A 22,499-nucleotide genomic window follows, 5' to 3' on the forward strand; every position below is an offset into this window, starting at 1 on the left:
TTGTATTACTTACCACTTCAGCTCTCCTTCATGTTTACTCATATTCTATAAAATTGCCACCTCCTTAATCTTTATTAAAGTGTTACAGTTAAATTAATAGGAAACATATTGGTCGCTCGTCTTTTACTCTGAATACAACACGGATGTCGCTTTTATAAGACTTTTATTTTGTAGAAGGGCGACCGGACGTCGAATTCGTTGGTTGTAGGTGTCGCGAGATTGACAGGCTGCTGACTTGACAACAGGTGAACGTGAGTTCAACGTCAGAAACACGGCGGACAGGACATCACAGCGGGGGTGAACATGCGGGGAGAGGACGGTCACAGAAAGGTAAACGTTTTATCTTATTTCTTTGTCGTTCTCTGTTGTTTTTAACCAAACATGTGGCAGCAGACAGACCGCATTATTCCTCAACCTTAAACCAAACGAGGCTTTTTATCCCGCCCTGCGGCAGTTTGCTAATGAGCTTCTGTCCGGCTGGTTTAAGTCCTTCGACATGTCTTCTAAAGTGATAACGTTACACATGAAAACTGGAGTGAGGAAAATGCTTGAAAACATTGAAATCAATGTATCGTGTTGAGTGGTCCCCGCCCCCCTCTCCCCGCACTCATAATGTCATCAGAACAGGCAGGCTGGATGTTGTTTTGGTGTCACTTATTAACCCAAAATATAATGTGTTGCTATCTTCTTATGTCCAAATCAAAGCGGTCACTATCATGTCAGACTAAATATTCTTTGGTGGACATGTTGAAGATATTGGGGAAGGACAGTTCATCTACAGTAAGGGTGCTTTAGGTTAAACATGACATTTCTATATGTCCACCTGTTGCACATGGAGCTAAGACTCTTATGGCAAACATATCTGCCATTCTGTATTTAACATAGACTTCTTACGCATATATGAGTTGTCTCTGATTTTGCACTTCTATATTATATTTATACTTTGAATGACAGAGATATAGTTACATACGTGTGCATGAAATCAACCATAAAGATGTATATTAAAATCTGTTTTAATGTACAGTATATCATCTTTATTCTTAGTTATCTGTGAAATATATGTATATAATATTTGTCATGTGAAGCTACTAAATCAATCTACATCCTTCCTTTCTTGTTGGATATAAACCATGTGGGACAGACAGGAAGATCAGCTGTAAACCCTCATCAGAGATAGCTGCGGGTTATTCTAGCCCAAACACAAACAGACCCAGAGATAGGCACAGATGTGAAAAATGATGTTTAGTCTGTCTGCATTTGTTTATTCAGGTTCTCCCGTGATAAGGAAGTCGAGGTTGCTGTGATGTTTTTTTCTTCTTCCACTGCTTTCGGTGTCCTGAGTGGAACTACGCTGAGGGACAAAACCTAAGGCCTATAGGTAATACTACAATCTATGATCAGTTTAACTTCAGTTCATCTGTGAAATATACTTTTCCCTCTGCGTTTGTGGATCATTTGGAGTCATATAAGTTATAAAAACCTTTTATGACTCAGTTATTGTATATTTTGCATAGCTTACTTGCATATATGATCCATAGTGAGTTGTCAGTGACATATTTCTTTCTTTTTTTCCCTACTATAACATGTTTCTTTTAAGCTAGGATGCCTTTAAATACTTCGCTACTACTTAAAAACGTCTTTAAAATAAGGATATCAGATGTTATTTATCCTCCAGCATTTTCATTCACTGACATTTCTTCACTCTTCACTGCCAATATTCCTCCCCTGTATGATGCCAAGATATCAAAACTCCAGCTGAGCAGCTTGTGAGCAATGACGTTCAGTACAGTGTGAAAAATAAAGGAGTTAAATGACAACAGAAACTGACCCACTGTAGTTCAGAACTAAGAAAGCAAAGTGCAGGTGTGATAACACCTTTAATCTCACTGTCATCCTACACTAATACTTCACTCATTATGGGTAATGCTGCAGCAGCTTGAGTATTTGTCAGGAAGGGTGTTTAATGCTGACTAAACAGACAGGATGCAATCATCACAGCTTTTGTTTCCAGCTGTGTCATCTTTCCTCAGCTGTTTTTCACTCAGCCAGAAACAGGAAGACCTTATGTGCTGTTAGCAGTCTTGGTGACTTCCAGCTCAGGAAATGACAATATTGCACTGATGCAGAATCAAAGTGCTCTGGTATCTTATAGCTGGTATAACATGTCTGGTCGAACATGACTGCCAAATAGTTTCCCTTTTAGCACACAACCAAAGTCAAGTCCTGTGTTTATGTGAAGACACAAATGTACAGAAGCCAGAAACTGGACCAACCCCTCATTTACCGTAAACATGTTTCTACATTTAGCCTTTTTCCTCGCTCCTCACTCCACCCAGCTCTGAAAGTTCTTTCACTTGGCTCTTTATTACTGTCATGAACTCTCCACTCCTACCATGACATCATGCTAACTCATAAACTTTCCTGAACAGGAAGAGCTTGACACCTCATGTGTTAAGGAAGATTTGTATTAATGCACTGATTTATAGAAAAGATCTTTTAAATCTAACTCAGTAATGTTTTCCACCCACAGAAAGTCCTGAATCAAATCTGTGAGATCTGTGTTTTTTTTAACAAATTTTTGCATTCTAAGACGAGACATCTGTAAACCCATCTGTTTTAACAAAACTTGAAATAATATCTCCATTGAGGACATAAAGCTTGTGGTCCTGTTTGTCTTTTTCTAGTTTGCAGGACATCTTTAAAACATGCTGACAAACCTAATGACATTTAGGTGAAAAGTTTTCAGTATTTTGGGGCATTTTTGAAAATTTGAATGCAGGTCAGAATATAAAACATTAACAACAAACTGTAATACCAATAATACTATAACATAATATAATATTGTTCTTTTAGAGAATTGTGACCAAATACATACTGAGTGGAACGGTTTACTGTTGAAAACTCAACTTGTCAGTGCTCCCTGCTTGATAAAAAACATAATGGTGGCACTGTTTCTAAATGACCTCAAACCTAATTTTCTCAATCACAAAAGTTGTAACAGCTTCAGAAACGTGCAGCCTTGGCAGAGAGAATGCTTTCCAGGAATTAAGCTTTTTTACCACAAAGGCAGGTGTTGGCTCTGAGAAAGACATTTCCCTCATATGTCATGGAGAGAGTTGGAGGAATGCCTGAAGTCTATTTGCAGAAACCTTATTCCCCTGCAACACACCTTTTAGTTTCAGATCAACAAAAGTCAGCTGATAAAAGAATCTAGTCCTGCAGCATTCCTTCCCAACATGCTGATCTGATGAACCAGATTAGCCGGTCGCTGCCTTCCTGCCTCCGTCATTCCAGACTCATTGAGTCCGACAGCATGAATTCCTTCATTGTCTCCGGGTTCATGTTATTCTCATTCTCAGGGCTCATCAGCACATACTAAGATGGCTCTTTCAGCCATGTGTTTGCTTCACCGTTTTAAAAACAGTGAACAATTGCTCTGTTGAATCATCTGGCAGTGAGGAAACCTTTGCGTAGGAAAATACTGTGTTTTTAATCAACAAAGTATTATAAATGCTATGCCTATAAAACAGTCATCAGTTATCCCGGTAAGGTTGAAGAGTCCAGTGTTGACGTCTTCCTCAAAACACCTAATCATCAACATTTGGGTTAAACAGAGATGACAGAGGTTAAGATAAAAGAAGACATCACCTGTCATCACCAGATGAATCAACAGATTTTCTGTGTTGAAGGACGGTTTATGATGAGTAATGATAGATTGATCTTGTGGTGTGGAACTGTATCGTATGAATCCTAATTCATCTTAAAATTTAAACTGTTTTTGAATGTGTAGCACAAGGACTTTTTTCAAGTGTTTCATGTCATGAAAGCAGCATTTTACCAGGCTGATTCCTTAATTTCCAGTCTAGCGCCAGCATCAGGTTGGACATTTAATTTGTCCAGAACTTTTTTATGACCAAATACCTGCAAAACAAATTACATTCCCATCAGTCTCAGCTGTACTCTGTATTTAATGCTAGTTAGCACATTTTAGCATTGTCATTTTGAGCGTGTTAGACAGCTGATGTTATCATTTAGCACAAATGGCTCTGGTGTTGACAGCCCTATGTGTTTTGGTTGTAGAAATTATGGATATTACCACAACAGGCTTCAGGGGATTTCCCTTTCTTTATCTATTTCTCTTTTCATGCATGGAATTTCTCATCTGAACAGCTGATCAGATTGATTTCTCTTGCCAACATTCAACATCCTCAGTTGGCCAAAAAGCTGCCCTGGCTGGAGATATTTGAGCAACACGTTTGCATAGTTGTTCACATACTTTCCTGTTTACTACGCATGTTCCTGGATACCACTAGATGGCACGCGTAAGCTTGTTGTCCCATTCATTTCACTTTTGCCGCTGACTCGCTTACTGACTCCCGACCCTGTCATATCCCCATACTGGTGCTACACTACTCCTGCTGTCCTCGTGCATAGTGTATCATGCGTACGCGTAGCCTTAATTTTTGAGGACATGCACAAATGATGCTCCAAACAGGCGGCAAGATATGCACCAGCCCTCATGCACACCACAACGCGTTAAAAGAAAGTATATCTTGGCTGTAGTAGTGTTTAGATGCATTGTTGAATTCTTTTGGCACCATCCGCTTTCACTGTATTTTGAAAGGTTTCTCCATTTAACACCAGATAAAACTGATTCTGTAAGCACGGCTGGACAATTTAAAGTGAAATTTTAGGTGAACTCATCCTTTTATGTTGAATGAAAGGGGATGGTTGTGCTGTGAACTAATACAAAGTACTCTCAACTTTCATTTGGATACCTTTTAGCTAACCAGTTAGTTGCTCTATACTTACCTTGTATGTGTGATTGTTTGAAATAAAGTACATCACACATAAATCTATTATTTCCGACTGAATACACCCAAAGGAGGGAGCTGTAAACCTCTTTTTGTCTCCTTCCACCAGAAAATCAAGACAATCCCTCTGCAATTGGAAGAGGATGGGCCGTCCCGCGGTGCTTTTGTTTCCTGTGAGAGGAAAACTTCAATCACTTCAACAGTCAGTCCTCATTGGTCCATGCAGTGTTTCATGAAAACCCTGTAGGTGTCGTCTGATTGGTCTTTCATTACACTGCGAAGACTTTGCAGCCAATTGGGGTCTGCCTGGGTGAGTGCCACTTCCTCTTCCCACCAGCTGCTGCAGTCAATCAGCTTATTCAGCAGCATGAGTGTGTGTGCGTGTGTGTGTGGTCACCCTTTCCTCCCCCTCCCCTCTTTTTCCTCTACAAAACAGCCGGCCCACCCTCCTTTCCACTCCCATCCCCCCTTTCCTCACATACTCATACACTGTGTTTTGCTCTCACACGCACACACTCCTGAATAAACACTCACACACTCCTGCCACATGAGGCCCAGCAGCAGCCTGATGTGTGTGAGTCACTGGAGAAAGTTACACCGGCGTGTGTGTATGTGTGTGTGTTTTCAATGCAGCAGCGTCTCTGCAGCAGATTTCTGCTTCACTTGGGACGGAGCACAACAGGACAGGGAGAGAGGGGAGATCGAGGTTCATTGCAGCTGAATCAGGGATTTTGCACAAGGTAATGACAGCCTGATCTCATGTAAATGTTTTTTAATGATACTCTGTTACTCTAATACACACTGCTATCGTCAGGTGGTGAAGTTTGGTGTGGTTTTGGTTCGGCTTGCGAACTGCAGATGTCTCATCCTGGAGCTCTGACACACTTGTTTTGGGATTTAAAGAAAGTTTTTGCGTCAGGTTGTGACTTGAAGTCTCCTGTTGTATGTGTGTTTGTGAGCCATAATTGTTGTTATGGTTTGTAAAGAGCTTATAAAGAGTTGCAGTGTTATTCCTGAGTTTCAGGCCAGAATTATCTTCTGAATACCTTTTAGAACATGCTTCTTTTCTCATTTAAAACATTTTCATTTAAAAGTTCTCAAATGTTGAATTTTATCCGAGCTCAAGCAGCCTATCAAGAACTTCTCCTGACGACAAAGTGTTAAACACAAGCAAAATTTTGATTTAAATAGGAACTATGTGATCAGACAGTTATGCAGTGTCAGTTTTTGATTATTGCTGCAAATTGATTTCCTTTAGTACTTAAAAAGTAATGAGGTTTGATGCACAGCTCTACTTGTAAATCTCAGTTATCCCCAACTCTGGGTCACCATATGCTGCTAAACCCCTAAACCTTTTGTTGGAGGGAAAAGATTAGTCTGTGTTAAAGAATTACATCAGAACGAATGACAACAGTCACAATGACCTATTCCATAAGTGATCCACAGTGATGGACACCCAACAAATACAGTAATATCCAGTGTAGCCATGCAGATAATGATAACCAAAAAAGAGACTGAAGAATAGATTAAAAACATTTAATGGTTTGGAAAATGTTTGAAACACCTCTCAGTAAAAACCTAATAAAATTTAACAAAACCATAAACTTCAGTCTTTAAAGCAGTCGAATTAACAGCACTCAAACACAAAAACTGAACATTTCGTTTTGCGTCAGGCTGAACAATGCCCCGTGGCTTGATATATAATCACAATATATCATAGCCTCAATTATGAAACATTAAGCTCAAATCAAGCAGTCTGATCCTGGACGAGCCCCCAATTATGTTACAACCCAGCTTGCTAGGGAAAGGGAAGCAACGTAAAAAAAACAGATGGCGTTGATAAAAAGTTATTTATTTGTAGGAGCACGAGTCCAGTCTGTCATTAAAACAAAAGGGGGACCAAATACTCTGATACGATTTTCAAAGATTCAACATTTCACTCAAACCATTCATCTAATATTATCATTTGTAATTTAAAAAAAGCAAATACAAGTATTTGGACTGGTGGTTTTGCATAAACAAAATCAAATTTAACAATACGATAAGAATGAAACATGAAAAAGGACACTTTTTACAACATTTTTAAATACTGAGCAGCACCCACATACCTCTCTGACACAACAGAAGTCCAAATCTGGTAATAATCAGCTTCACAAAGGTGTTTTTTTTTTGTTTAATCAATAGTATATTTATTTCATTCGAGTTCATGCCATTTAGGACTGTGTATTAAACATGAATACTTTTTGATAGTCACCAAAATACAGAAGTAAAACCTATAAAGTACCAAAAGTTTCAATGAAATGTCATATTCATATTTTGCAGTGATGCAACATGTTTAAAGGTAGTTGCCCAATATCTATGTTTTGGTAGTGACCGAAATGTGTCTGTGGACTAGTATACAGCGTATGAAGAGGGTAGTGTAGCAAAAAACACGTTCATAATTCACAAAGTAATCACAGGTATTGTTTTGGTATCAGTCATGAAACTCGAGTATTAAACTGACGCTAGTACTGAAAAGTACAGACTACACTACAGACTGTGATGCATGGAAGAAACTCTGAGCCTTGTTGTCATGAGTAACTCCTCATTCAGACATTATAATTAAATCAGCCAAAAATAAAACATCAGCGTCAGTCCTTTAAAGCCACAGCCGACTGTTTAGCTGGACCATGTAATATAATGGCTAATTGTCACAGCGGTGGCAGCATTAGTTGCTCTGTAAGCAGCTTGCCAGTCCCCCGGTGAGCCAACATGTGGTGTTTCAGCTCAGACGACCCATGACAATACTTTTCCCCTCTCTGCATGTTTGTGTCGAGTACACAGTGTAAACAAAGCCATCTCATCTGCCACTGTCTGTTGATTTATGGAGTTATAAAGGCCATCTTTATATGAGTGCACTTCACGTCTAAGTGATAAACCTTCAATCAAAAGCAGGAATGTTTCTTTATCTGCCCTGAAATTCTTGGAATGTTCCTGTGGAGGATACATCTGGCACCAGATGTTTAGAAACACTTTTCTTTAACTCTTTCTTCACTGTTGTGTTCTGTGAAAAACAGACAGATGGCAGAACATTTAAATTGTCTTTTTATGACAATAACTCACTTCACACTACATAGATCTTAGTTTAGCACTAGTAAACTGTTACTACACTGATTGCAGATGATTAGGTCCTCAAACTGAAAAGGTTCTTTATGTTATACACAGTGTTTTCAGCAGCATGGCAGTTGTGTTCAGCATGTTTCAAGGTTCTCCAATCAGTTTTTTTTTCACTTAGTCATGTAAATATGCCACTGCTGACATGTCTTCTGCAGTGATAATATAGGAGATAACATAGGAGAGGTTTGAGGTATCTCTCCAATGTCCAGCAATTATTTTTACTTTTTAAAGTATTTTTTCATGCTGTTAGAGGATAAAGCGGCTGAGTCGAGCTGATATGTCACCATAATCATTGACTGAGATACCAAATTTGTTATGGTTTGATTGTTAAAGGAACGGCTCACCCAAAAATGAAAATTCATTTATTATCTCCTCACCCTCATGCTGATGCTGATGGGAAGTCGGGTGATGTTTTGTAGTCCACAAAATGTTTCTGGAGCTTCACAGCAAAGCAGCGTTGCAGCATTCTCCTAAACAACTGAAGTAGCTGGGGACCAAAGAAAAACCCCTGTAAGGCTCCATACAGCTCATCCGGTGTAATCCAAACCTCTAGAAGCCCCGAGATCCTCATCCTTATATATAATCTCGATGCATCACTTTTAGCGTAGCAGCTACTGTGAAGATTCTGGCTTAAAAAGAGTGTAAATACATTTTTTTCAGATAAATTTGAGATCTTGGGGCTTCTGGAGACTTGGACTGGAGACTACTTTGCACTAGCTCTATAGAGCCATGTTATGTTTTCTTTTGGTTGTTTTTATGCTTTTAAACAAGTCCCCAGCTTATTTAGTAGTTGAGGAAAATGCTGCAATACTGGTTTTCTGTGAAGCTCCAGAAATGTTTTGTGGACTACGAAACTTCACCCAACTTTCCATCAGTATGGTGGTGAGGTGAATTTGACTAAATGTTCCGCTTTGGCTGAACTGTTCCTTTAATGTCTGAGTGACCCTTCTTTGTAATCTAGTATTATTGTACATCCAGTGTGGTCCATCTGTTTCCACAATGAAATGAGGACATATGACACCCTGCAGCTGTTGCCCCCTTACACTGATATCTCAAACACTCAAGGGCAGAAAACTTTTTTTCACTATTTTAAGATGGGTACGCTTCGCAGTGGGTTAGAGTTGCTTTTCATCATATTGGAGAGATGCTTAACATTGACTGTGAGGAACATATGATAAGCTGTTACTTATGAGGATACTATTTAAAACACGACAACACGTCTTTGTCTTTGACAGCGATCTCCAACATGGAGGTGCCCAGGAGGCCTCATCCCACCTCCCTCACACTGGCTCACCCTAAACCGGCCTCATCACCCCTCGGAGCTGTCGAGAAGGTCGCCAAGAAAGAGCCAATGAAAGAGAAGCTCCAGGAGAAGAAGGATAGAACCACAGAGAAAGATCAATTTGAAGAAGAAACATTCAGTACAGAGGAGGAGTCGGTTGTGTCCTCAGAACTTAAAGATTCAAGTACTTCCACTGTGGAAACAAAACTTTCATCACAGGATCATTTCTCAGATGACAGTTCAATGTCAGAGGAGCGGTTAGCAGAGGAGGCAAAACAGGCCAAAAGGAAGTCTGAAGAGGAGGAAGCAGCAGCTAAAGAGAGGGCAGCCCAGAGACAGCTGATGGCCATAGAGGAGCTGGTCCAGTCTGAGAGGAATTATCTTCACTTGCTGCAAATGAGCACTGTGACCATCAGGAGCAACCTGCAGAAACTACAGGTATCATAATCATGTTCTGTATGGCTACAGCCTGCAGTTATTTTCAGTGTTATTTCATCTGTGGATTCATTTTTCCTATGAACTGTTTCATCTGTGAAATATCAGAAATTAGTGGAAAATGTCCATCAAGTCTTGTGAGTCCAAAGTGAAGGTCTTCAAATTACTTGTGATGTCAGTTGCAGACAGTCCAAAATCCCAAACATTAGATTAACTGTACAAATATAAACAAAGAGAGGCAGCGAATTTCCACTTTTGAGATGTACTGCCTCGTAATTTGTGGCATTTTTGCTTTATGCATGAATCAAACGATTTAATCACTTTGCAAATATTCCTCAAGTTATCTGATTTGTTCAGGAAACAATTACTGTAAAGTTTAGGCACACCAACAAGTCTTATAAACAGAAACAGATTAAAAACTAAAGGTAAAAGGTGTTAATTTACCACCAAAATCTCATAAATGGAATGAGTTAGTGATTGACAGTGTGCCACATGTTTTAAGTCTTTCAGGAAACAAAATATCTTGTTACAGTTTTTAGACTTTAACTTACTTTACTTACTTCACTTTGCAGCAAGCATGGCATGTTTAGTGTGTTGATACCGTACCTGATATTGGATGGTGTACATAAGGGCTGTTTTGTAGTTGTGTTTCAAGTTAATAAATTCCCTCTTAAAGGAACATTTTACCCAAAAATTAATATTCAGCCATTATCTAGTCATCCTCATTTGTCCACAAAACATTTCTGGAGCTTCGCAGAAAAACATTCTCCAAAACAACTGAAGTAGCTGGGGACTTGTTTTAAAATGTAAAACAACAACCAAAAAAAACAAAACATAAATTTGCTCCATACAGCTCATCCAAGTAAATCGCCAGAAGCCCCAACATCCCAAATTGATTTGAAAAAGGTTATTAACACCCTTTTTTCAGCCAAACTCTTCACTGTAGCTGCTTTACCCCCATCAGCATGGGAGGTGAGTAGATAATGACTGAATTTTCAATTTTTTGTGAACTGTTTCTTTAAGAGGGAATTTAGTACACTTAAGCGCAACTACAAAACTGCCTTTACTTTCCACCACTCAATATCATGTACACTATCAACACGCTAAACATGGCATGCTTGCTGATAATACTGTTAACAGAATTATACAGAAAACATGTGAAGTATGATTTTGCTATGAAAGAGGCAGCAAGTTAAGATCAGTTTTGTTACCCACACAAAAACAAGCATACTCTCATGTACTGAGTTTGTGTGTCATGTTAAAATCTAATGTAAACAAATCTTGAACAGCATGAGGAAACATTGGTTTGGTTGTTGTTTAGTTTTACTCCCTGTGTTATATTAGAAGATCTTCCAAATTTATCTCTGTGTTCTGAATTTGATGAAATTAAATTGGTGCTGCAGCATCACTGCAGAGCAACTGTTATGCGGAGGCGGGCTGGTGGTTTATCACCATTAGCTTTTCATTACATCTGAGTATTGTTTATTACTGCCAAATAATCATTTATTATCGGTGCGGTAATGAAATGGGCCCTCATAAAACACAATGGAATCAGGCTTTATGGGCTGGAAGGACTGAGCGCTGGATGAGCATGAAAATGATAACACGCTGAGGGAATGGGAGGTGAAGGGAAAGAGAATTAAATGAAAATAGAAAGAAGGAATGGAAGAGCTAAATTATGGTCTGATGACCTGTTGAGGGAAAGAGATTAACCAGTAAATAGGGGAATGGTGGATGAAAGAAACATTAAGAAAGATATTTGTCAGTGTTGTAGGGCATTCATCCAATGTAAAACTGAGAGACTAAATGCAGATGTGTGGAAATAAAATGAAAGATGGAGGTGAAAGAAAGAGTAAAATATGGATGAAATGATACGAGAGATGGAGGAAGGACAGCGGGACAAAGACAGAGGGAAGCAGCAGAGCTAAGCAGAGAAATAGAATAAATATTTGAATGAATGAAGCCATTGTGAGACAGGAGAGTTGGTGATTTGTTTTCTGTGGCAATGCGCTGATTGTTCCAGCAGTGCCCACTGTCTCTCATTAGAATAGAATGGAGCTAAACAAAATGGTTGTTTGTCAGCTGTGCATTACCATTTGTCTTGTAAGGGTGCAGAAAAACATGCACATGTTGCACAAGATAGACATTTAATTTGAATATATAATCTTACTTTTAAACTCTACATGTTCTGATAATAATAGTTTAGATAGAAACCTCAGTTTTGGAAGCACATGATGCTGATGCTAAAAATGATAAACTATGTAGCCATCACAGTTCTGTGACAACAACCCATAACAAGTGCCTCCCCGCAATACCTGCGACCAAGTATACACAGGAATCCACGTGTTCATATGTTCTCATGCACACGACCTCACAAACATTGGACCTCCATAGCAAATTTCAACCCCATTACAGTATAGAAAGTTGCAGATGCTATAGGGTGGACACAGCTTTGTGTGGATGAATCACCTGATTAACTGAGGAGGAGATTGAGCTGCTGGTTGCAGTTAAAAATCACATGACGGTATAAACTTCCAGATGCATCATAAATGACATTTTTTATCTTTTTCTCAAAATGAAATAGTGCATCATGGTCAGAATACTGTGTTAATAATACACTATATATATTTGAGCCAGTACATTTTTTCTATGGTCACATTTCGGTTTCATTTGTACAAACGTCTCTTATTTTTTCTGTTAACATGTTGGTAATAAGTGTTCTCACTTTAACCTGCCATTCTTTTGATTCAGCGTGTTTTATTTCTACAAATCGATCAAATTAAATCAGAAGAATTTATTATATTTGGGCAAAATGAAAGAAAAAAATGTCCTATCACTTGCTCTGGATTTGAAATGAGAGCTCATTAAACATAACAATGGGATCTAACTTTATGGGGTGCAAGGACAGAGCTATGGATGAGCACAGAAATGATAATTCTTTGAGAAAAAATATGAAACATTTCAAAATTAGTGGAAGAGTTTTGGCCTTAGGGACTGGTTTATATTTGTAAGAAATTGAATAAAATGATTTAAAAAGGATTTTTTACAGTACTTGCTGCCAGCACACCCACTGTCAGCCCAGGAGAAAAGAGTTCTGTTGGAGGAAAAAGATTGTGTAACATAAGATGTATATATAAATAGAATCTTGGTCCAGTTTGCAAATCCATACATACAGAAAATTAATTTGTGTGCCTTTCTGTAACTGCAGCCGCCTCCAGCCGACCTGGACAGCATGTTTCTCTACATAGAGGTTGTGATTGATGTGTCCAGTCGACTCCTCAGCCTGCTCGACCAGAAGCTAGTTCAGCCCGGAGACCCTCACTTCCTGGAGACACTCTGTAAGGGACAGGACTTAACTTTTACTTTCATTTATTTCTAGTCATCAGTATTAGCCCCCAAACCTCCTGTTGTGTCACTTGACAACATGAGCGTACGGAGCCTTTTACCAGAAGAGGTGGTAAAGTTGTTGCTGGTTTCACATAGGCTTCCTCTTTCTAGATCAATTGCTGTGATCACACTTGTTGACAGGAAACAAGAACATCTTCACACGTCCTGGTCTCAGACGTGGGTTTCACATTGATGTGAGAAACTTAACAAGTTCACACAAACAAATTCACAGTGTCAGCAGGGTCTCTATAGGTGGTAATGGGTGCATCTCCAATTTAATGCACACACATTAGAGCTGATTGTTTAGTGGAAAGGTCTGCTATACATTTTGCTGGTGGTGATCTGGAAAGGGGGCATTGAAAGTGAAGGATGTTTTTTATTCATGTCCTCTTAGCCAAGACAATTCTAGACATGTCTCTTCCAATGACATTTTATAGTTTGTCAGGATGGAGGCTTTTGATTAAATCTGGCTGTCTGCGTGATGTCCATGATGACTTTACTCAACAAGAGTGTTGTTGTGTTAACCAGAATGGTGGGAGCATCACTGTAAGTGTGGATTGTGTTTTTCTTATTTGCGTAGAGTACTCAAATAAAATGAAAAGTACAGCTAATTTGATAAAAATGAAATTACAATGTTATTTAATCATCTATTAACATTTTAAAGGTGTAACTTGCCTTTTTGGTGTCAGAATTATACTTTACCCCTTTGTTGTGGTGTATGTATGTATGTATGTATGTATGTATGTAAATGCATATTTTGTTTTACTGACAGGTGATTCATTCCTCAGCCTGTCTTCAGACATTGAGGCAGCCTATAGGGAATACTTAGCCAACTACAACAATGTTACAGTGGTGGAGAACAGCTACAAACAGAAGGATGCACTTTGGAATGACATCGTCAGAGTCATCAAGACCTCAGCGTAGGTTTTATATCTTTTTCTCTTGTTTCACACTGGGACCAACACTACTAAATATTGAAATGAAAAACAATCACACCTGGATAACAATACTCTGACATGTTCTTCATTTCGTTCCTGAAGTTATGTTCATTTATGCCATTCATCTCTCCAGGCCTGAAATAAACGCCACCTCTCTGAGTTTCTTCCTGGTGATGCCGGTGCAGAGGATTGCCCGCTACCCCCTCCTTCTGCAGACCATCCAGAAACACACGGAGAACACTCACCCAGCATATGCACTTCTGGAGCAGACCGCTCACACCTCCATCGCCTTGAACTGTCGCATCAATGAGTACAAACGCTTCAGAGAAGTCGGTGAGCTGATAATATAGAATAATTTTGTCACTCTTTAGGACATGGTCCTTTCTGATCCAATTACTCCCAGAATCAGGGATTCAATTCCTTTTGTATGGCAAAAGTTAGAAGAAGGCAGTAATCCTTCTATGATTACTTTATTAACTGCCCCTCATTCTGTGATTGTAGCTGACAAATACAAGAAGACAGAAACCCTGACCATTAAGGACAAAATCAACCGCCTCAACTCCCACAGCATCGCAAAGAAGACAGCAAGGCTCAGCCAGCACATCAAACATGAGGCTGGAATAGCACCTAAGGTAGGACAGAAGCTCAATGGCCCTCATTTTAATATAACCCCTTTCACACTGGAGAAATAACCCACCAACACCCTCTTACATCTGGCTTCTGCCTTCAGTGGAAAAGGTACAAGCAAACACTTATTCCCAGGTCGAAGGAGTCTGCAGTAGTCACAGATATTTATTGACTCCGGCTCTGATGGTGTGATGGAAACATGACATCTGGGTGGACTACTAATTTTCGCCACTTTCCTAGCATGATGCTGTGACGTGCGTTGGAGTTCAGGATGTTGGCACATAAAAACTTTTCCATCAGTTTCCATTCAAGCAGCACTCAAACATCATTCATTTGGCATTCAATTTGAAAGAGAGACTGAAGTAAAAGATAAAAAAAAAAGTTACAAAATATCCACTTTAACAACTGGCCCTCATGCTTCTTTCTACTGTTCCCTGTTTTTCCAGCGTGTTGGTGACGTTGAATCACACACCCGAAAAAAACAGAAAGGCAAACTCATCCACTGACAGTGGGAAAGGATTCAATCATCCATTTTTGATTGGTTTGCCTGCATGTATGTGCAAAATTTGGTGTAAAATGATATAACTGGACCTGACAAATCACCTTCCCTTGTTTGAAGAAAACATTAGAAAGGAGAACCTAACCCATAAGAATCAAAGAGGCAACATGTTATTTATGTTGAAGGAAGGATGCTTATGTCTCAAGGTAACCTGTCTAGGCAATAATCTCCCAGTTCACTATCTCCCTCCAGCAGCAATGCAGTAGTTAATAATTGATCAAAGAAGTGTTTAAACAAAGACGATATGACCGTTTATTGAACCTGCTGTTTGCTCTGGCCTGCTACGTTGTGCTGTGCAATGGTTACAGTTGTCAATCCAATGAGGATTTTCAGGTCTGATCAAAGAGTTCACCTCATTCTCACACGTCTCCTGTCCGTCTCCTGCTTCTTTTCTGGTAGCTGCTGACTGGATTACATTTTCCTACTTTGCCTTTTGATCCTTTTACATCTCTCATACAGTATGTAGGTCACAGCTGCATTGCGTAAAGAGTATCAAGAAATCTGACTTCGAAGCTCTGCAAAACCTACATTTCTGCGCTTTCACTTATCATTTAAAGCTGTTCACTATAACTTGATGATTAGAAACAAGCCTCAGCCTTCTCAGGAAGTGGAGACGCTGCTGGGCTTTCTTCGCAGTGTTTAGGGACCATGAATGATGAACATTGTAGGACTGAGGACAGAGAATAAGAATGTGTTATGCGTCTAGAAATCATGTTGACAAGATGCACCAGTATACTCGTCGTGTTGAATTGCTGCATGTGGAAAGGAGTAATTGCAGGGATTCTGAGATTTGATATAAGTAAATTAAAGTGATTATTCAAATTGTAGGGTCCTAAACTATATATAGCATCAGTTCACAGGTGCTGATCCAGCAGCTAAAGAAAGAAAGCTGACATATTATAACCAAATTTGATAAAAAGCATATAGAAAATGTTTTCTACTCACATTATTATTTATAGTATATTTTAAGCCCTCAGCTGAAACTTTTTGCTTCAAATTAAACATCACAAGACAAGGCAGAGCCATACTGCCCTAAGTGTATTCTAATAAACACCAAAAACATTGTAAATGTGATCTTCTATTTGAGCTCCATGCCTTTTTTTGAGAAATGAATAATACAGTGTTGTTTTAGCTCATTGTATGACAAAATATATGTCTCCCTGCGTGTTATAGCTGGTGGATGAGGAGTTTGACGCCCTGGAAGGTTTCTTTTATGTTCTGGAGCACGGGATCCTGGAGCTCCTAGAGAATGTGGAAACGTACCTGCACCACCTACAGGTATGTTATGCTACATTATGCTAACTGATAATTTTGTGAAGCTCTTTTTTAACACTAAGCTGTTAATATGTAACAACCAATAACTTAATTTCTATTTTTTATAGTTTAAATGATTTTGAGAATCACAGTAGACTAGAAGAGACAATTCTAGAGTATTTGGTGACAACATTGTCAGTTTCTTCTTTGTAGCTTTGACTCCTTGCTGTTATCAGGCTTGTGTGCAGTTTTTGGTTTGAGTACTGTCCTTGACTCTTTCAAGAAGGAAACAATAAATATCCTCTTATCTGTAGGGTGTGTTATTTGCCTTTGTGCGGGACACCAAACACCAGATGGCTTCATTGTAGCTACTCACTGTAATCAAGAAACTGTAAAAGTAAATATGTTTTTCTTTATTTACACTCACACTGCAGACAACAGTATCACACTAGGTGTGAATCTACTGGCTTCACGATTCGATTTGATAACGATTCAAGCTGTGTTCTTGATCATGTCAGTGCATCTCAGTGTATGGCATCCTCAGTGATCTATATTACTGCACATGGCTACTTCTTCATCATTTAAATTCTCCTTTTATTGAGAAAGTCCTTCCAATAATCAGACTATACCCATCTGTTCTTGCTGGAACAGTTATTATTTATGGCTGCAGAAATCCCTCCTACAGTAGTAACGTTAGCCTAATGTCCACCCACAATTCAAAGCATGGGAGCAACATTGAGACGTAACTTTATTGTCCAGCTGAGGCCGGACAATCAACAATCAACATAAGCTGCAGACTCTCGATTATCCTCTGTCTCTGCATCGATGCAGAATATTCCACATCTGCATTGTAATGCATCTTATAAACAAGAAATTTCCACACCTCTATATCACACTGTCCACAAACTGCAGCTCATATCTCACTTGAATGTTTGTATTTATTGTTGATAATGGTTCTCATTCATCCAAGTCAGGTTAGAAGTTGTATTTATTCTAGGAAGTGGCTTGTATGTAATAGCAGTATGAGATCAGAGAGATGTTTTGAAAAGACATAAATTAACAACGGAAGATGCCATCATGTCTGTGTAACAGTGCTTCTCCTGTTTGTTTCAACAATTTATACATTTGAATATTATCTACTTAGTGTTTTTGATAGTTTTGTCTTGTTTTCCATGCTGACACATTTCTAAACCTTTTGCAGTTAAAACAAAAAATTGGGATATGCTGATATGAGCATCCCTTTTCATGGGATTGAGTCATTGAGCAAAATAAATATAAAAGGAAAAATCAAATATGTGTGATATTTGAGGGGAAAATCACACCTTGGACACTTTCGGGCTCCATGAGAATTCATTTTACACTTTTCTTTTTCAGCATTGTATTTATTCAATTCCACATATTCACTTTAAGCGTGCAAGCAACAAGTCAGGGGGTTAAGTTCCTTCCTTAATCGACCTGCTGGTCTCAAGTGAAGGATGAAGAGATTATATATCCCCCGTTCAGATTACGCTAGCCCAAACTTGAAGACTTGGTAACTTCCTGGTCTCTCTTTGAGAAGTGGAACATAACTGTATTTTATTCTTGAAAATGTTTGAGTCACGCTGTGTAAACTCAGAGGCTGCTGAAGTCCCTGAGGTCAAACACATGAGTTATGTGTGCGTTTCCACTCTAAAATTATCATCGGTGGAAGCAGTTTTTTTCTATTTCTATTCCCAAACCAACGAACCAGGATCAGCACTGTATCCTCCTTCTTTTTCACATTTTCCTACTAATATAACGGCAATTTATTTTTACCAGGCCAGAAAAGATGTCCTTTTGCTGGGAAAACTGACAATTCTTTTTTATATTCACAAAGCAAGATCTCTTAACAGCCTCAGTCATTCAGTACTCCAGAATCAGTCAGCAGAAGTCACAGACTTTGACAGCTCCTTTTTCTTTGTTGGCCTGCAGGGCTTCCTGGCCTGCAAAACGGAAGAGTTCGACTTAGATATGGACGGAGAGAAGGCACCTATTTGCTACAAGGAGATCACTACCGCTCTCAGACAGTGGATTCTTCCTACATTTGTGAGTCTACCCAACATTCTCATCTGGATTCCAGTAGTATTTCAGTTCTTTACTTCAGTTAAAGCAGCAATTCCACAGTAATTGCATCTAAGAAAAAAAGTACTGAAACCAAAGCCTTGTGAAGACTGGACCCTGCCAGTGTGAAATGATTGACGCATTAGCCAGTACATGTCTAACGATAAGCATCATCTCTGTTCCATATAGGAGAAGAGGATGAGGACGTTAATCCACAAACCGCTGTGTGCGCTCCGTGACCTCCTGGTGGGCCCGAGGAACCTGATCAGGAAAAGGCTGGACAAGCTGCTCGATTATGAATTGATTTGTGAAAAACCCAGTCTGAGCTATGATGAGCAGGCTGTGGCCAACACGTACAGGTAGAGGGAGAGAGAGAGGGATCTGTTTAAAATTACAGGCTAGACTGACTGATACATGGAAAGTCTGTTGCATAATTACAATTAAAGGCGATGTCATTATTTAAAGGAATAGTTCACTCTAAAACAAAATTCAGTCATTATCGACTCACCCACATGCTGGTGATAAGTCCGCTGTAGTTTCTTATTCCTCAAAGTGCAGCTGGAGACCCGCAGGGGTACTCTCCGGCAACGATAATCCATACAACGAGCTTAAGTGGCGCCCGGGAGAAAATGTCCATAAAACTACACAAAACTTCGTAATATTCCTCCATACTGCTCATCCACTGCAATCCAAGTGTCCTGAAGTGGCGACATCCAGAGTTTACTGGAAACGACGTCATTTAGTACATTTTTCTAGCCTAAACAGTCACAATGCTATGTTTACACGGAGGCACGCTCCGCATTCACGCGAGGAGTATGGAGGAATATTAGGAAGTTTTTGTGTAGTTTATGGACATTTTCTCCCGGGCGCCACTTAAGCTTGTTGTATGGATTATCGTTGCCGGAGAGTACCCCCGCGGGTCTCCAGCTGCACTTTGAGGAATAAGAAACTACACCGGACTTATCACCAGCATGTGGGTGAGTCGATAATGACTGAATTTTGTTTTAGGGTGAACTATTCCTTTAACTGAGTTTTTGCAGTCATGTTAATTTGAAATGATTGGTTATTGCTGACTTGTCCTCTCCTCACAGGACGATGAACACGTTGCTCCTCAATGAGCTTCCTCAGTTTAACGGTTTGGCTCTGCAGATGATCTGGAGCATGTTGGGGACGTTCAGCTGTCTCCATAAAGACCTCGCCTCAGACATGGAGCAACTTTTCCAGAGCTTTGCACAACAGGTAATCTCATGATGTGTTATCCACTCAACCCTCTGCACTGATGACAGGATAAAGTAGAAAAGAGATACACATTTTGGCACCAGGTTGTAATCCGTGTTTTCTCCAAGATGGTGCTGAGATTTCTTGAGTTTTTAGGGTTTTTAGTCACGTAGTGGCGGAGGCGGAGAGAATGAATAACTTAGACCGAATCAATTATCCAAATGAGTAAAAAATGTGGTAGATATCATCCATTACACTAATCAATCAGGATATAAACAGTTCGGTTTCAAAGGTTCAATTTAATTTCTATAATTATTTTGTTTCTTTCTCTCTGTGTCTCTATTTTTTGTTCTTCTTCCAGCTCCCTCACAGCTCCCTTGACCCAAGTGCATTCTGGGGATGGGCAGAGTCTGCAGTGTTGGAAGGTGCGAGGAGGTTAGAAACTTTGTGTCGAAGTGTAGAGGACACGCTCAATGCTCCTGTCGTCCAGGTTGGTAAAACAGAGCTGAAATAGTTTTGTTGCATTGTTGTTTTGTTGGTATGTGTCTTATACATAATTTATTTAATTAACCCAGATCAAGTTTTATAAGTCAAAGATCTATCAAATGTTAACAGACAGGAACAGTGATTAACAGGCCGTAAATTAACAATATCATGAAACAACACAGTCAACACAACAAAGAGTCACTGGACACCTGACCTCTGTCACACTTTCTTGTTTCACAACAGGTGCACAAGAAATTTGAGCTGCTTCACTGGCACTGACACGCTCAGTACAAAACATTTACACAACACTACATCTTCTGCTATATAAAGATGTTGAGAAAGGTGCAGGACAGAATGTCACAGGAGACACTAATGTCCTTTATGAGAGTTACTAAAGATGAAACACTGCATTGAGGGATGTTTAACCCAGCTAACATGATTTGATGGACCTTTTATTATGCAACAATTTTAACAGCTGCGTACAAACTGTCTCCAGCGCCTTAAAAAAGTGGCCGTATAAGGTATTGAATCATGGGGTAAAATTACCAGAATGTGAATGTAGATGCAGCCAGAATCACTTGCTTACAAGCGATTGTCAAAACACTTGTAGATAATGTCCGTCAGTATAGAAATGTTAACTTCAGACCAATGTAGCATCCATCATCACCCCAGTAGACCAGGTACCACAGGTGTCAGTTTATTGAGAAGGCAGAGGTTGTTAAAAAGGATTTTCTCTCTTTTTGTGTTTACTTAGTCCATAGTTATAATTTTGCCTCCCAGTCCAACCAGAATATTACCAGAATACCAGGCATTAAATATCATAAAACAATCTAAAGTTTACCTCTTGATCACAAGATATTAGTCTTTTATGGTTACCTGCTACACATTTTCATCACTGCTTTACATCAAAACGGAACAAACCTGCTATTATTACTTATCTTTCACAAATGTCTGCAGAAAGAAAGCTTACTTAGTCATTTGAATGAAAGTATAAGCATTGAATTCCTTTTAATTAGGTTTTAAAGGGGCCTAAAAATGCATTTAATTAAAACTTTCAAAATATATGCTAACCAAGTGAGGCTCTTTGGTCTGAATATCTCAGCAGCTATTAGATGGCTTGCCATGAAAATTTTGATCCCCAAACTTTTTCATATAGCACCAGCAACAGGTCAGTTTTGGCATTGACCTGTTTTCTGTGGCATATGTCCCGCTGCCTGTACAGTATATCCTGCTCAACTACCTGTCAGATGTCTTGAAGTGGGTCACATTCCTTTAACCTGCCAGGAAACCTGCTTTAGTAACCTACTGAAAGAGCAGGTTGGACAGTCATGTCATGTTTTGTTATGGGTTATAATAATGACCCTAGATTAAATATCAACAGTTTATGAGAGGTGATGATTTTGTACTGTGCTCATACTGTTGTCGTCATCATCATATCTTCAGATTTACACCATTCATGTGTAACTACAAATCAGTTATAGATAAAAACACTGCATGTGCTTCGTGTTCTGTAACTTCCTGGTTTGTTCACATATTCAGTGACAGGAAATGTAACATTTTTCTGCGAAGCTGGCATTCTGAGTAGGACTGTGATCTGTGATGACAGCATTGCAGGCTGAACATGGGCCGACATGATTCATGACTCAGGATTTTGTTTTCCAGTATATTTAAAGCTCTTTCCTCAAACTAGTGGATTGTCATTGTTCAACAGCAGGATCTTCTCTAATTTAAATGAGATAAATCTGCAGAATTAAGACTTGAAATCTGCAGTTAGAAGCTTAAACCAAAGATTTTCTATTCTCTGCTTCGAAACTTATTCAACCCACTTTGGGATGTTACAAGAAATTAACATGTAGGCCCACACCATCAACTCTACACTCACCTATTCCTTGTGTTATTTTTCTGTCAGCCCCTGAGTCCATCCTCTCAGCGCCGTCTGAAGCAGCTAACAGATAAGCACGGTTCTGGAAAGATCTACCAGGTGATGGGGACGGTGGTGGGCAGCCGGGACCTGGACCTGAATCTGGCCAAAGGGGAGCTGGTGGCTATTATCAGTGAGGCAGACACCCGGGGAGATAAGCGAAGGTGGCTGGTCGACGCAGGAGGTAAGAACCAACATCCTCCTACTAAATAACTGGTAAATGGTAATCAACAAGAAGCATTCATAAAAAAAAAAATCTTTTGTCTCAGTCTTTGTTGCTTATTTCACTGAGACCTTGTTGGCTGTACTATAATCTTTTTGTCTTGGATAAAGTTAATTAACT

General features: G+C 39.3%; 1 protein-coding gene across 4 annotated transcripts in view; it reads left to right on the top strand.

The window, feature by feature from the left end:
• Positions 1 to 221: 221 nt before the first annotated feature.
• arhgef37 (Rho guanine nucleotide exchange factor (GEF) 37) overlaps positions 222 to 22,499 on the top strand; it is a 32,701-nt gene continuing 10,423 nt past the window's right edge. For 2 of the 4 annotated variants that reach the window (XM_084353594.1, XM_084353597.1), the window contains exons 1-15: positions 222 to 330; positions 1,270 to 1,378; positions 4,924 to 5,124; positions 5,448 to 5,554; positions 9,206 to 9,690; positions 12,896 to 13,025; positions 13,847 to 13,994; positions 14,146 to 14,345; positions 14,514 to 14,644; positions 16,372 to 16,476; positions 18,403 to 18,516; positions 18,721 to 18,890; positions 19,623 to 19,770; positions 20,111 to 20,239; positions 22,145 to 22,340. In XM_084353594.1, coding sequence (XP_084209720.1) covers positions 9,217 to 9,690; positions 12,896 to 13,025; positions 13,847 to 13,994; positions 14,146 to 14,345; positions 14,514 to 14,644; positions 16,372 to 16,476; positions 18,403 to 18,516; positions 18,721 to 18,890; positions 19,623 to 19,770; positions 20,111 to 20,239; positions 22,145 to 22,340 — 1,945 coding nt within the window. In that variant the 5' untranslated portion in view covers positions 222 to 330; positions 1,270 to 1,378; positions 4,924 to 5,124; positions 5,448 to 5,554; positions 9,206 to 9,216. Of the gene's footprint in view, positions 331 to 1,269; positions 1,379 to 4,923; positions 5,125 to 5,319; positions 5,555 to 9,205; positions 9,691 to 12,895; positions 13,026 to 13,846; positions 13,995 to 14,145; positions 14,346 to 14,513; positions 14,645 to 16,371; positions 16,477 to 18,402; positions 18,517 to 18,720; positions 18,891 to 19,622; positions 19,771 to 20,110; positions 20,240 to 22,144; positions 22,341 to 22,499 lie in introns of those variants that run through there. The other 2 variants (XM_084353595.1, XM_084353596.1) reach the window with 2 other exon arrangements.

The sequence above is a fragment of the Pagrus pagrus genome (assembly GCF_965226575.1).
Source record: "Pagrus pagrus genome assembly, chromosome: 5".
NCBI classification, from domain to species: domain Eukaryota; kingdom Metazoa; phylum Chordata; class Actinopteri; order Spariformes; family Sparidae; genus Pagrus; species Pagrus pagrus.